This window comes from Tubulanus polymorphus, chromosome 8, assembly GCF_964204645.1.
Source record: "Tubulanus polymorphus chromosome 8, tnTubPoly1.2, whole genome shotgun sequence".
NCBI lineage: Eukaryota > Metazoa > Nemertea > Palaeonemertea > Tubulaniformes > Tubulanidae > Tubulanus > Tubulanus polymorphus.
Genome location: NC_134032.1, coordinates 1,956,404 through 1,971,399, shown reverse-complemented (window position 1 = coordinate 1,971,399; position 14,996 = coordinate 1,956,404). Strand labels below are relative to the sequence as shown.

Sequence of the window (14,996 nt, the reverse complement as noted above, 5' to 3'; positions counted from 1 at the left end):
AGATATATGTTCGCGTCGAACGGACCACGTTTTTAAGTCCGATACGACGTGTAAAACCTGAATGAGATAATTTCAAGTACCGGTATCAATGTGTAATAAATTTCTATTTTTTCTTAACTTATTGTCTAAATATATACTTATTAAATATTGTCTAAATATATGTACTTATACGTTATTTTGAAGTATTCCGTTCAGTGCAACCACTTTGAAAGAAAATTATATCCCGTTTTTACTTCATTACTATATTCAGATGCATATTTATCGAAAGATTTTTATGTAAAATTCTTCGAATATGTTTTTCACAGGTTTCCGTTATGGTGCGTGACGATCAGGAGATCATCAGCTACATTTACATAAGCGATTTTTGTATATTTTTACAACGATTTATAAACCTATTTCTAAGACTTAATGATTATTGTACTAATTTAAGATAATCAGTCACAATTATTCATTTATTTCTACGGAAAACCGATCGGGTCCTCTCACACCATGTAAATTGAAGCTATATTCTGTGACCGTTTGGGGCCTGACACGCCATATAGAAGACAAATCGCAGCAGCAGCAGCAGCAGCAGCAGATAAAAAAGACAAACGCGCAGAGCGCGATTTTAATGCTCGAGAGTGGTGGCCACTCTCCTACATTCAGGACGCGTAGGTGCATTATTAATTGCTTGATATGATGATAGATATATGAATTGAACTATTATGAGATGAACTAAGGGGGATGTGGGTGGTGTGATATTTGTGTGGATGTGAGGTTACTGGTGGAAGGATTCAAGCAAAGGTACATACAGAACGGACAATTATTACTGTTTAGGCGGTTCGGTCCTTATCAGGAGTTTGTTAGTGATTAGTTATAATAGTTTTTTTTCTTTTTTTTTTCTTTTAAATATATGTATATATATAGTCTTTAAATTCAATTTAATGTTATGTACACAAAAATAGAAGTTTTCTAGTGATTTTCCTCCGTTAAGGGGAGTCGCGAATACTTTGTCAATTACTATATACAAAGCTTATAATGTACATTTCTTAGATATGTTAATAAGAGTATATAGTTTTACTGCATATAGTTCGGTTCACGTGACGTGTTGTGTAAGGAGTAGCGACCTAGATACGGGCTACCTATAATGATTAAAATCACGCCACACAATTCAAGCACCAAGGTGAATTAATCTATAAAACAACAATCGAGAATGAATTGAACTGAGAGACATTTAAACTTGGCCTCATTGAAAGACAGCGCACTTAATAAAGTTGATTGTTCAAAATAAATCTAGATTTCGTTACAGACCCCGATTTTTATAATGGAGTGTACTTTTTTCGAAAGTTTAAGAAGTCGGTACATACCGCAACAAATAGTAACGTTTCCTAATATAAGAAAATTTATGAACCTTTTTACGTCAGAAAACCCAAACGTCCTAAGGAATCTTGCAGTTTTTATAAAAAAGGCACATAGCCTCATCTAGCCTCACCTCATCGCTGTTCCTGGTATACACGAACTTTTCAAAATAACTTTTCAATTGTAAATATAACTAGTTATTGTATGACTAGCAACTGTTATTGTATAACTGCAAACTGTTTATTTTGTATGTATCCTGTGCTCGCAAAAAATGTACAATTTTCTGGAGCAATAAATTTAAATCTAATCTATATAGTTCGTGTAACACAAAGAAATCTTCCATTCAATTCTCCGACTACGCGGGTGTCGGTTCGTAGTAGAGTACACGCTATAGAGTTAAAGAATTGACTTAAACGCTTCCACGATGTCTGAAGACGGCCATGGACTCGAAATATCGTAAAAGACACTCCTTAGTATCGGGTTATTTCGGTTGGAATTTAGGTAATTTTTCGTTAAGAGTTTAAAGCGCTGTTCGACAGTTTCTATTCGAGCTTGCTTATGTAGGTCTGCCGTTCTTGTATAGCGCGGTTGGCCTAGAATGATTCGTAAACATTTATTTTGGTGTATTTGAAGGCGGTCTAACTGACTACATGGGCAAGTTACCAGTATCGGAGCTCCGTATTCATAGATTGATCGAATGAGTAATTTAAAAGCAGTGAGTATGTATTCCATTTTTACGCGGTTTCGTTTCAAAATAGCTAGTATTCCAATTCTTTTATTTGCCTTAATTAATCTCTCTGTTATTTCCAGATTCCAGCGTAGATTAGACGAAAAAGTAATTCCGAGGAATTTGGTAGAATTTGATAGCGGTATTTGTTGGCCGTGAACAGTGTGCTCAGTGTATGGGTCGGTATTTATTAGGCGACTAAAGTGTATACTAACACATTTAAGCGCGTTTACTTTTAGCCTCCACATGTCACTCCATTGAGTTAGTTTGTCTATCGATTTTTGATGGAGATTTTCGATTGTTTTAGTTTTTACATTGTGCGTGTTCCATAGACTCATATCGTCTGCGAACAATGACGATTGACTATAATGACTAGCTTTAATTGTATCCGAGGGAAAATCGTTTATATAGATGATAAAAAGTGTCGGCGAGAAAATCCCTCCTTGAGGGACTCCAGCGTTTATTTGCCTTGGCTGGCTAATACACCCTTCATTAGCGACTTTAAAAGTTCGACCCTGTAGATAGTTTTTTAGTAAGAGCTTAAAGTTGGTTGGAATAGATAAATGATTAATTTTGTAGATAATTCCGTCGTGCCAAAGTTTATCGAACGCTTTCTCTAGGTCGAAAAATGTAGCACGCGTGCATTGCCGACGTTTTAGGCCTTTAGCGATATCATGAGACATTTTTAATATTTGATCTATGGTCGAATGTCCTTTTCGAAAACCAGCTTGTATTTCGGTAAAGAAGTTGGTATTTTCTAAGTAATCTGTTAATTTATTGTTCATGATTTTTTCGAAAATTTTGCCGATCGAGTTGGTTAAACTGATAGGACGCAAATATTTGCAAAGTGTAGCATCTTTGCCGGCTTTTGTAATCATAGTAATTTTCGCAGACTTCCAGAATGATATATAGTAGCCATTTCTTTGGCAGTAGTTAAAAATGTGACATAGGTGGGTTAAAAATATCGAAGGACAATTTTTAATAATCGCGTTCGTGATTCTATTTTCTCCGGGTGCTTTATTAAGTTTCAACCGTTTGATATAGCGTTTTATGTCTAGTTCAGTAATTGTTTCGTTTAATATATGACCCGTGTCTTCTTCAGTATTTTCGTATACGAAGTTTCTATTGGATTCTTCTACGAAACGTTTATGTTGATCGCTGAAGTTTGGATCAGTAGGCGTTTGAAAAACGTCGAATAAAAAGTCGGCGTATAGTTCGACGATATCTTTATCGTTACTCGCGGTTCGATCGTTATAAGCTAAATTCGAAATAATGTTTTTTTTATCAACGTTACCGTTAATGTTTTTAATACCTCGCCAGAATTTACTCGAGTTCGGATTCGATGTATTTATGTCATCTAGTAGTTTTTTAGTCTTGTTATTTTTGTGGTCTCGCATAAGTTTTCTAATTTCAAGAGTTAATCTATTATATTGTGATTTTAAATAAGTGTGACGCGTTTTAACGTATTCTCGTTTTAAATAACGTCGTCGTTTAATTATTAATTCTATATTACGAGGTAAGCGGTCAACTCGTTTCGATCTTTTATTATTTTCCATGCTATTTTGTCTTTTAATTTCGTTAATTATTTCTAATTCTATTTTGCTGTAAATATTTTCCACCTGCTCGTTAGTAGTTAGATTTGTTGTATCGATCGTTGAGAGCTTGTCAGATATATAGTGTTCTGCTTTTTTTCAAAATTCTTCTTTATCGAAATAGTGTCACAATAGATATAGAAATATTCTGCAAATCATATAGAAGGATTGATCTTTGAACATTTAAGACAATTAGTGACAATTATTCATTTGTTTGTACGGAAAATCGTTCGGGTCTTCTCACGCCATGTCTCAATTGAAGCTATTCTGCAGACCGTTTGGGGCCTGACACGCCATATTGACTGCAGACTGTTTGGGGCCTGACACGCCATATTGGCTGCAGAACATTCGGGGCTTGACACGCTATAGAAGACAAATCGCAGTTTTCTAGCAGTATTTGTTTTGTTTTCTAACACTTTGTGATTATCAAATCATGAACAATATATAACTAATTGACACTAAAGATATGATTAGTGACAATTAATTGCTTCCATAGAAAACCGATCGGGTCCTCTCACGCCATATTGGCTGCAGAACATTTGGGGCCTGACACGCCATGTAGAAGACAGCGTGATTTTAGGAGCTTTTTGTAACAGTATTTGTTTTTTTCTAAGACTAAATGATTGACAAACCTTATAGAATGATTAATCTTTGAACATTTATGTTAGTTAGTGACAATTATTCATTTGTTTCGGGTCCTCTCACGCCAGGTCTCAATTGAAGCTATTCTGCAGACCGTTTGGGGCCTGACACGCCATATAGAAGACAAATCGCGGTTTTTCTAGCAGTATTTGTTTTGTTTTCTAACCTTTGTGATTATCAAATCATGAACAATATATAAACTAATTGAAACTTAAGATATAATTTAATTGCTTCCATAGAAAACCGTTCGACAAACCACGTTTCAATTATTGAAGCTATTCTGCAGACAATTTGGGGCTTGACACGCCATATTGGCTGCAGAACATTTGGGGCCTGACACGCCACGTAGAAGGCTTAGCTATTTTAGGAGCCATATGACTGCAGATCACACTAGATTTGAGCCTGGCTCACCATATATGTTTTTCTAACATTATCCATGTTCTTCTAAGACTAATTGATCAACAAATCATGTGAAATAGATGAATGATTCATTGAAATGTAAGATAGTTAATTAAAATCTTTATTCTGTAAAACTCATTCAGTAGATATGTAATGTTTTTGTATCTTTCATATGCTGGCGAAATATATGATTGTTTAAATTGTGTTTCAAAATGTGTGTACACTGCATTAGATTAACAAACAACGATGAATTTCTATTCTGTAAAACTCATTTTAGTGTAAATGCGATGTAATATGTAGTTCTTATTATGTATATATAATACGTTGTAAATCATCTAAGACAAATTAATATCCAACCGAATATTTCAACTTCGGAAGAAAAACCCGCGAGACGTAGTCGACGTTTCATCTCCTGCATAGGATTTGATTTTCATTTTACGTTTACCACATGGCGTGTCAGGCCCCAATATGGCGTGACAAGCCATATCGGGGCTTGTGACGCCATATGCAGCAGGTCTTAAGATTGCCCTAGATGGAAAATTCGATGATAAAGGCGGCCATATTTACTTACTAGTTATAATGATTAAAATGTTGAATGCAACAATAATAATTCGTGTTTATGGGTTCGAATCCGGTTATATTTGGCTCCAATATCTGAAGCCGTTGCGTGAATACATGTGCGCGGAGTCTTGATTTGAAATTGTATACAAAGTATACATTTCTGTGATTGACAGTCTCACTCATGTATTCCGTCGAGTATGTATCAATTTATACGTTATGAGCAAAGTCTTAAACATTAAATCAGTCAGAAATCAACCAAAATGCTAGGCCTGCCCTGGATTTGGAGAGAGGAATGATTTTCCTAAATTCCCAAAAATAGAATTAGAATAGTGTATACTGTATTCTTCACAGGTCATCTCTGTTAATATCCGACTGCTTTTATTGTGATTTGACCACCTTAAATGAGTTTCAAACATGAGTAATTTGAAATGAGCAATTTCATCTTTCGGTATTTTTCAGGTAATGATGAATGACTTCCAAGGATTTAGTCCCCTCCGTACGCCTATTAGTGTTAGGCCTACTTCCGACAAAAAGAAAAAGAAATCAAGAAAGAAGTCTGTAGCAAATGTCTCGCCGATATTCAACAAGCAAGGCGATGTTCACCTCAGTGAAGTTGAGAACACTAGTCTCACAGAGGCGAGCAGGACGAAAAAGCAGACGAAATTGAAACTAGTGCGGCCAGAGAAAGTGACTGAGTTCAAATTACTATCGTCATCTGATGAAGAGGATACAAACGTGAATGATGAATTAACAGCGATAGCTGACTCGGTGACTGCGCGTATGAAAAGTGCTTCAAAGAAGAGTAAGAAATTGAAAAATAGTCAGGAGCAGGCCCCAGTCATTAGTGCTGGAAAAATAAAACTAGAATCTGTGACAAAACGTACACCAGTGAAACAGAAAATTTTGTCGCCAATAAAAAAGCCAGCACCGGTACCGGTATACAAACCAGTGAGTTCGTCAGAATCAGAATCTAGTGAAGGCGAAGCCGACCACAGTATTTCAAAAGACATAATCAATCATAAAAAAGCGTCACCCATTAAGTCATCGTCGGCGCAAGAACTGGTTAAAGTTTCTTCGGATAAGTCACCCCAAAAAAGTAAATCGTCGTTGGAAAAATCTACTTCTCAGACAGCCGCGATCGAATCAGATTCGGGAAGTTCTAGCAGTTCAGAAGATGAAGGTGAAAAGGAACCACCAAAAAAATCTGTTAACCCGGTTAAATCAAATTCGAACACTGTTGCCTCGCCAAAAAAGACTGGATTCGTTAAGCCTGTAGTACCTCTTTCCGAATCGGAGACAAGTTCAGATGAAGATGACTTACCCCCGAAAGGGCAGGAACTTCCTGCCGCAAAACTGATAATACCGAAGAAAGTTGCCTCAATACCGATGAATGTTATGGAATCGGATTCTAGTTCAGACGAAGAAGAGCCTAAAAATCCCGCATCAACAACATCAGTTAAGCAGTTGTCCCCGAAGAAAGTTGCGTCTACAAGCCTGAATAATGGTGCTTCACCGAAAAAGGCTGAATTCCAAAAATCAAAAGAACCTGTTATGGAATCAGAATCAAGTAAACTGGCATCATCACCAGTAAAACAGATGTCACCGAAGAAAGCTGCGAATGCAAATTCAATGAATGTATCTTCACCAAGGAAGGCTGTTATCCAAAAATCGAAGGACACGATGACACCGAAAAAAACTTACAAATCCAAAGAAATTTTATCGGAATCAGATTCCGACTCTGATGATGCAGCGCCATCGAAAATACCAACGCCTGCTGCGACTATTCAGGATTCAAGGTTTCGTGACTCGAGGGATGGAAGCAGTGACAGCGATGACTCAGACAAAAATGATACTGCACCGGAAAACCAATCAACGTTGAAACGTGGCGGGGACATGTCGCCTTCGAAATCTCCATCGAAGAAATTAAAATCGTCATTGATTGATGAAGACGACATCCATATTACGCATCCATTGACGCAGTTAGATCCTAAAACTAAGTACGTCTATGTTCAGACTGTAGGCTAAACAAAACTGATACCTTGTTTCTCCTAATCAGCGGCGTAAATAGTAAACTGCGATAAGATTTTTAATCAGTTTGTTTCTGTAAGTGCTGGGTCAGTTTAAGTAAGCTTGGTCATGATTTAGAAAAAAGTTATGTTCTGGGTATATAGGTGGCTGGCCGGGTCTTTTAGGCTCAGCAGAAACAAGGTATTAATTTTCTTAAGCCTTATACTGAATTTAATTTGCAATGTTTGCTGTGAAATATCCTTCAGTGTTCATTGTTGAACTTAGTAAACCCTTGTTGGGTGTAGCGCCTGATTTGAAATCAAACTGAAGCTGATTCTTTTTGTAGAATGGGATGCTTCCCTTAATGACCAATTAATTTCTTCCTTTTGTTGCTAAGTTGACTTACCGTCAAATTGATTTTATTAGCCATGAACACCTTAAAGACCGTGAAGACATTACAAATATACTTTTAATTTTCCCTGTAACTGTGATATCCTTGCGGATAGGTAATGTTCTAATAATCATTCATTTATTGATTGCGTTATGTTATTCAGGTATGACTGTCCAGACGATTCTGAGAGTTTGTCAGAAAAATCTGATATACTAACTGTTGAAAATATGGATGAGCATTCTGATTTATGGCTGATACGAGTTCCCATTAATGTAAGTATTAGCTGTTAAATTCATCACGCTTTTTCAATTTTCGTTGTGTTTATTTTTAATTGATAAACAATAAACTGGATTTGAACTTAGGCTCAGTTTTGGCTAACTTAATTGAAAATGAGTCAAGCCCTGGGTTAAAGATAATATACGTCAATAAAACTGGGCCCTAGAGTTTAAATTCGAACAACCCCAGCAGTGCATGTAGCGATTTTCTATCTTACTGATATACCAGTTTGCAATTGTTTTTTAGTTCGATATCAAAGCATTAGACAATGTCTCCTTATCCACCGGAAAAACAATTACCCTCGAAGTAAGTATTTGATAACGTAATGAAAAAACCGTTAAATGAATACAGTAAACCTTGCATAAGTCGGATCGAAGTCGGAAAATCCATTTACAGAAATTAATTCTCAAGGCGTAGTTTTCGGATAAAGTTTGGAAATCTGACTTATTCTGTCGGAAGATTTTTCTTGGTCCCAAAAGATCTGACTTATGCAAGGTTTACTGTAATCAATTCCGATACACGCCAATCGATTTTAAACACTGCTTTTTCAAACTGCAAAAATGATGCTTTCATTCGAACATTTCAGAACAGCGGAGAATTTGAGGCAAATAAAATGCGAGGGGCTGTGGTACGTTGAACTAGATTGTTTAAATGGATTGTTTAATCATAGAACTTGAGTTTATGAGTTGAGAATTTAATGAACTAGATTGTTTTAATTTGTCATGTGAAATATGAATTATTGATGTTTCGAAATTTCTGTATGAAAATCAACTCTTAACATGCAATATATGAATGTTTTATTTTTAATTAGCTTACTCATCTAAATCATGGCTATGAAAATTTTAAGCAGAGTTACCGAACGAACTCATTCGATTTATTTTCTCATTTTAGAACTCAACGTTGCTTTTACCAAGTGGCAAACATTCCAAGCAATTAAAACCTGGTATGCTTTGACTTGTAGTGATTGAAATATTTGAAATTTGTTGATCTCTTTCTCTGTTTACTAGAACCCATGTAGTTTTTCCTTGTTGACAGTGCATCAATTCAAAGGAATCATTTCTATTACGGAGAAGATAGATGTTCCGGAGGCCAAACTTCCGAAGGTGAAGCCGAAAATGTGTTATGATATTCCAGCCGGATTGAAACAGCGCCACGTTGCATTTGGATCAGGTGTGTATTTGCAATAGATTTCGGTTTCGTAATTTCAGCCAGTACTGATTAACATTGCCATGATTCATTATCTTATTTATCTGTATCCATAGATAAACCAACTAAGACGCCTGATCAACCAGTGAAAAAACGTAAAAGGGCTTCAACATCTGCATGTTAGTATGTGAAATACAGTTGGACCTTGAAAAATTCTGTTAAAATTGAAACCTTCTTATTACAATGATTTCCAGCATGTAAGATATTTATGTCAATCAAGATTTGGATAATACGAAACCTGTTTTCTTTGTTGATTAGATGGTGCAGGTTGGAACTAGATGAATGTTGGCATTTGCCATTGAGATCAGTAGAGACATGTAGTATGTCTGAATATTTGCTAGGTTGATAATGATTTTTAATCTCTAGCTGAAGGAGCAAGTACGACTCTGCCTGAAAAGCATGCTAAAGTAGAGATAACTCATAAGACGACCAAGCCCAAACCGACTCCTGTAGCTAATCAAGAAAAAGCAAAAAAGAAGAAAAGAAAAGATAAAGAAGATAAGAATAAACATAAAGTAGAAAAGCAGAAAGAAAGTAAAGGAGAAAAGAAGCAGAAGGACAAAAATAAGGATGAGAATGAGAAAGCTGCTAAGATTAAGGAGAGAGATATGCTGGAAGCTAATGCTGCGGATTCACAAGGTAGTGTGTTGTCTTAAATGTGTATTTTGTGTTTGGATGCTAGGGCTTCACGAATGGAATTGAAGTCTTAACTCAGATGAAGCATGATGAATATATTGTACCATAGTAGATGCTAGCGACATTGACACTAGTGCCAATACCTCGTTCATGAGACTGATCTAAGAAAATTACCGTATTCAAATTTTGATGTTTCTCTCTTATTACCTTTGCAGAGAAGAAAACGGATAAAAAGAAAAAGAAGAAGAAAAAGAAGGCGGAATAAACATCGAAAGGTTGATATTTATTTTTCATTTAGTTCATATAATATATTCTCTCTATTTCATGAATAACTTTGCACTGCGGACAGAACAGACAGAACCCGACAGAAATGTGTAAAAATACAATTCTTTTTTATCCACATACATTGAAAGCCATCAATTTTGCAGGAAGTTCTTGCGCCTCATAGACCTGTCTGAGCTAGGATTTGGATTTTCCAGACTGTGAAAATCATTTGCTCTTAATTACATCATCTCATCGAAAATTTATGTGCTGTGTGTTGTGGTTAAACGGTCCAGGATTTTATGACCAGCAATCTCAATTGATTCCATCCTAGGTTAGATAAGGCTTATAAGATTTGTAAATGCATCAAGTTAGCTTCCAATAGGGTTAGTCTTGGTAAACCAAGATCCAAGCGACGTAAAGCCTAACAACATAAAAATCTTTCTATGCACTCAAATTTTGTACGACTTTGTGCGCGTTCTCCAACTTCGCGATTAAACCGCGCAATTCGTTCGCGTCCAATTCCACGCTCGTTACGTCTTTGCAGCCGTCCGTATCCAGCGTGTACGAATCTAAATTACACAACGGTTCGTTAACGTTAACGAGTTTACTACTCGACATCACTAATTTCACTTTCCAGTCGAAATCTTTTAAACTCCGGTGAGAAATGGCGACCGTGTTTTCGTTCAGTCGTTTCTTTATTTCGTCGCCACGAATTAAGACCGCGTCGATCAGCGCGTTGTTGCGTAATTCGGCTGCGATACTTTCGCGCGCCTGCTCGGCCGTCGTGTATCCGGATTTCACGATTATTTTCGCGACATCTTTGATTTTGTCGGTGATTTCCCACCATTCTTCTAGCGACCAAATTTTCGCATAATCCTGATATCGAGGCGCCGGGTTTCCTAACGACTGATCGATCACCGCGTTCATGAACGCCGTCTGTTTTTCCTCAGGACATTTTTCTATCATAGTTACGAGCGAATTTTCCCGCGATGACGCCGAATCTTCGGAAGCCATTTTCTGTTCAGTAGTTGTTATAATTCTGCAACTGCAAGAATTAAAGAACAAAATTACCATTCTAGTTTTGTCGCTTCACATAAGAGTACCAGGTAAGTACCAGGTTTATCAGTTTGATTACAGTTTAATAATGTTCCCACCTAGAGTAGTTAATTACCAGTAGGCCCTACCTAATTATTGGTGGTAAGCTTTTATAGTTTTGTAATCAGATCGGCTTATACAAACTTGTGAAAATATCCGATCATGAAACTAAACCACAGACAGGTTACTGACTGGGTCCACTGGAACCACGGCACAAAGCCTAAGGCCAGGCTCAAAATTTTTATATTTTTTGGCCCCAGTCGTTAAGAACTTAAGAACAGTGTGGATAGAGGATATCGTAGTCTGAATGCTGGTCGTTGTTCAGGTGCAGATCCAGACTATCGCACATGCAGCACCTGCGGTAGCAGCAGTTTTTAAATGCCCTTGAAAAATTTATGTTTCGGGAAAAAAGTAAATAAAAGGGCACACAATTTGTGCGCCATAAAAAAATAACTGCCTTTCTGTACTAGGACTAAAGCAAAATGTGAATGATAATAAATTGACCAAAATCATAAAAGGCAATCTAAGGCATTTTCCTTTACTCAAAAGGGCACTATTCCAAAAGAGACTTATTGTTGCTCTATAAATATAATCGAATCTAAAAAAGGCACAAGCAAATTGAATGGCAGGCAAATTTAGTGGCATGATACCAATAAATGGCACTCAAAGACAAAGTCAAACTCGCTCACTGGGCATTAATACTGGCCCTTTTCAAAGTTGGTGCCTTTTTTCACTGTTGTGCTGTAGTCATTGAATGGCCCTAGATCCGCACCTGAGCCAGTTGTTACAGGCTCTCTTACAACTGGCCACTGGTACTAGACTAAAGATACAGGGATCCAAAACCTTTTATGCCAGGCTTCTATAAGCAGGTAAGTTGGTTTGTTAGAAAAAGGTTTGTGTTTTGGTGTACAAATTTTTGGGGGGTTTGTTGGTTTGTTAGAAGCAGGGGTTTTCTGGTAATGGTAAATCATTTTTGCAAGCAGGAGGAATGTGACTATATTTCAGTAAATTAAGATATTCGTACTTAATCCGGGATCAATCTTGAGTCCGCCACAAAACACGAAAAATATTGAAATTGACTATATATAATTCACGCGGAACGAAGATATATGTTCGCGTCGAACGGACCACGTTTTTAAGTCCGATACGACGTGTAAAACCTGAATGATATAATTTCAAGTACCGGTATGTCAATGTGTAATGAATTTCTATTTTTTCTTAACTTATTGTCTAAACGTATACACAGTACCGGTACTTATACGTTATTTTGAAGTATTCCGTTCAGTGCAGCCACTTTGAAAGAAAATTATATCCCTTTTTTACTTAAGATTTTTATGTAAAATTCTTCGAATATGTTTTTTGCAGGTATCCGTTATGGTGCGAGACGATCAGGAGATCATCAGCTACATTTACCAAAGCGATTTTTGTATATTTTTACATATGAACAAAATAAAAACAACGATTTATAAACTTTCTAAGACTTAATTATTGTTGTACTACTGATTGAAATTTAAGATAATCAGTCACAATTATTCATTTATTTCTACGGAAATCCAATCAGGTCCTCTCACGCCATGAAAATTGAAGCTATTCTGCAGACCATTTAGGGCTCGATACGCCATATTGGCTGCTGAACATTTGGGGCCTGACACGCATAGAAGACAAATCGCGATTTTTCTAGCAGTATTTGTTTTGTTTTATAAGACTTTATGATTATGAACAATATATATAAATAATTGAAACTAAAGATATAATTAGTGGCAATTAGTTGCTTCCATAGAAAACTGATCGGGTCCTCTCACGCCATATTGGCGGCAGAACACTTTGGGGCCTGACACGCCATGTAGAAGACAGCGTGATTTTAGGAGCTTTTTGAAACAATATTTGCCTTCTTTTCTAAGTCTAAATGATTGACAAACCATGTATAATGATCAATCTTTGAATATTTATGATAATTATGCATCAATTGAAGCTATTCTGCAGACCGTTCGGGGCCTGACACACCATATTGGCTGCAGAACATCTGGGGCCTGACACGCCATGTAGGAGACAGCGTGATTTTAGGAGCTTTTTGAAACAATATTTGTCTTTTTTCTAAGTCTAAAGGATTGACAAACCATGTAGAATGATAAATCTTTGAATATTTATGATAATTAGTGACAATTATTCATCAATTGAAGCTGTTCTGCAGACCGTTCGGGGCCTGACACACCATATTGGCTGCAGAACATTTGGGGCCTGACACGCCATGTAGAAGACAGCGTGATTTTAGGAGCTTTTTGAAACAATATTTGTCTTTTTTCTAAGTCTAAATGATTGACAAACCATGAATAATGATAAATCTTTGAATATTTATGATAATTAGTGACAATTATTCATCAATTGAAGCTATTCTGCAGACCGTTCGGGGCCTGACACGCCATATTGGCTGCAGAACATTTGGGGCCTGACACGCCATGTAGAAGACAGCGTGATTTTAGGAGCTTTTTGAAACAATATTTGTCTTTTTTCTAAGTCTAAATGATTGACAAACCATGTAGAATGATAAATCTTTGAACATTTAACACAATTAATGACAATTATTCATTTGTTTATACGGAAAACCGTTCGGGTCCTCTCACGCCATGTCTCAATTGAAGCTATTCTGCAGACCATTTGGGGCCTGACACGCCATATTGGCTGCAGAACGTTCGGGGCTTGACACGCTATAGAAGACAAATCGCAGTTTTTCTAGCAGTATTTGTTTTGTTTTCTAACACTTTGTGATTATCAAATCATGAACAATATATAACTAATTGAAACTAAAGATATAATTAGTGACAATTAATTGCTTCCATAGAAAACCGATCGGGTCCTCTCACGCCATATTGGCGGCAGAACATTTGGGGCCTGACACGCCATGTAGAAGACAACGTGATTTTAGGAGTTTATAGTAACAGTATTTGCTCTTTTATAAGACTAAATGATTGACAAACCATATAGTATGATTAATCTTTGAACATTTAAGAGAATTAGTGACAATTATTCATTTGTTTGTAGGAAAACCGATCGGGTCCTCTCACGCCATGTTTCAATTGAAGCTTTTCTGCAGACCATTTGGGGCCGGACACGCCATGTAGAAGGCTTAGTGATTTTAGGAGCCGTATTGACTGCAGATCACACTAGATTGGAGCCTGGCTCACCATATATGTTTTTCTAACATTATCTATGTTCTTCTAAGACTAATTGATCAACAAATCATGTGAAATAGATGAATGATTCATTGAAATGTAAGATAGTTAATTAAAATCTTTATTCTGTAAAACTCATTCAGTAGATATATATGTAATGTTTTTGTATCTTTCATATGCTGGCGAAATATGTTATTGTTTAAATTGTGTTTCAAAATAAAGTGTGTACACTGCATTAGATTAACAAACAACGATCAATTTCTATTCTGTAAAACTCATTTTGTAAATATGTATGCCAGTGAAGTAGGATAAGATAAGTTTTTAATTGTGTTTTAAGTGTAAAATGTTTTCAATCTATCAATACATTCCGTAAATAGATATGTTAAGTTTTACCTTACCCTGGTATTTTCCTGTTCCATCAGATTCTTACAAAATAAGAAATTCATATCAAATAAAGTTTGATTCAAACATTACTCGTTATAAGTTATTGATTAAAAGTAATCTTCTGAATCAAATCATTTTCATATATGCGATGTAATATGTAGTTCTTATTATGTATATATAGTACGTTGTAAATCATCTATGACAAATAAATATCCAATCGAATATTTCAACTTCGGAAGAAAAACCCGCGAGACGTAGTCGACGTTTCATCTCCTGCATAGGATTTGATTTTCATTTTATGTTTACCA

At 36.2% G+C, this 14,996-nt stretch overlaps 2 protein-coding genes across 3 annotated transcripts; one reads left to right on the top strand and one right to left on the bottom strand.

Annotated features, from left to right (window-relative positions):
- Positions 1 to 1,708: 1,708 nt before the first annotated feature.
- Positions 1,709 to 14,931, top strand: LOC141909783 (uncharacterized). 2 transcript variants are annotated; one of them, XM_074800395.1, is made up of 13 exons: positions 1,709 to 1,839; positions 1,972 to 2,057; positions 2,149 to 2,173; positions 5,719 to 7,256; positions 7,821 to 7,929; positions 8,180 to 8,239; positions 8,520 to 8,561; positions 8,825 to 8,876; positions 8,969 to 9,103; positions 9,196 to 9,258; positions 9,506 to 9,778; positions 9,991 to 10,050; positions 14,174 to 14,931. In XM_074800395.1, the coding sequence occupies exons 4-12, from the start codon at positions 5,722 to 5,724 to the stop codon at positions 10,038 to 10,040; spliced, it is 2,319 nt and encodes a 772-aa protein (XP_074656496.1). In that variant the 5' UTR covers positions 1,709 to 1,839; positions 1,972 to 2,057; positions 2,149 to 2,173; positions 5,719 to 5,721; the 3' UTR covers positions 10,041 to 10,050; positions 14,174 to 14,931. The 2 variants fall into 2 exon arrangements, with proteins under 2 accessions (XP_074656496.1, XP_074656495.1); XM_074800394.1 differs by having other exon boundaries at positions 2,149 to 2,244.
- On the bottom strand, positions 10,057 to 12,215 carry LOC141909786 (COMM domain-containing protein 8-like). Its single transcript, XM_074800400.1, has 2 exons — positions 12,159 to 12,215; positions 10,057 to 11,084 (listed from the first exon to the last, which is right to left on the bottom strand). Exon 2 carries the CDS (start codon positions 11,051 to 11,053, stop codon positions 10,481 to 10,483), a length of 573 nt encoding a protein of 190 aa, XP_074656501.1. The 5' UTR covers positions 11,054 to 11,084; positions 12,159 to 12,215; the 3' UTR covers positions 10,057 to 10,480.
- Positions 14,932 to 14,996: the final 65 nt, after the last annotated feature.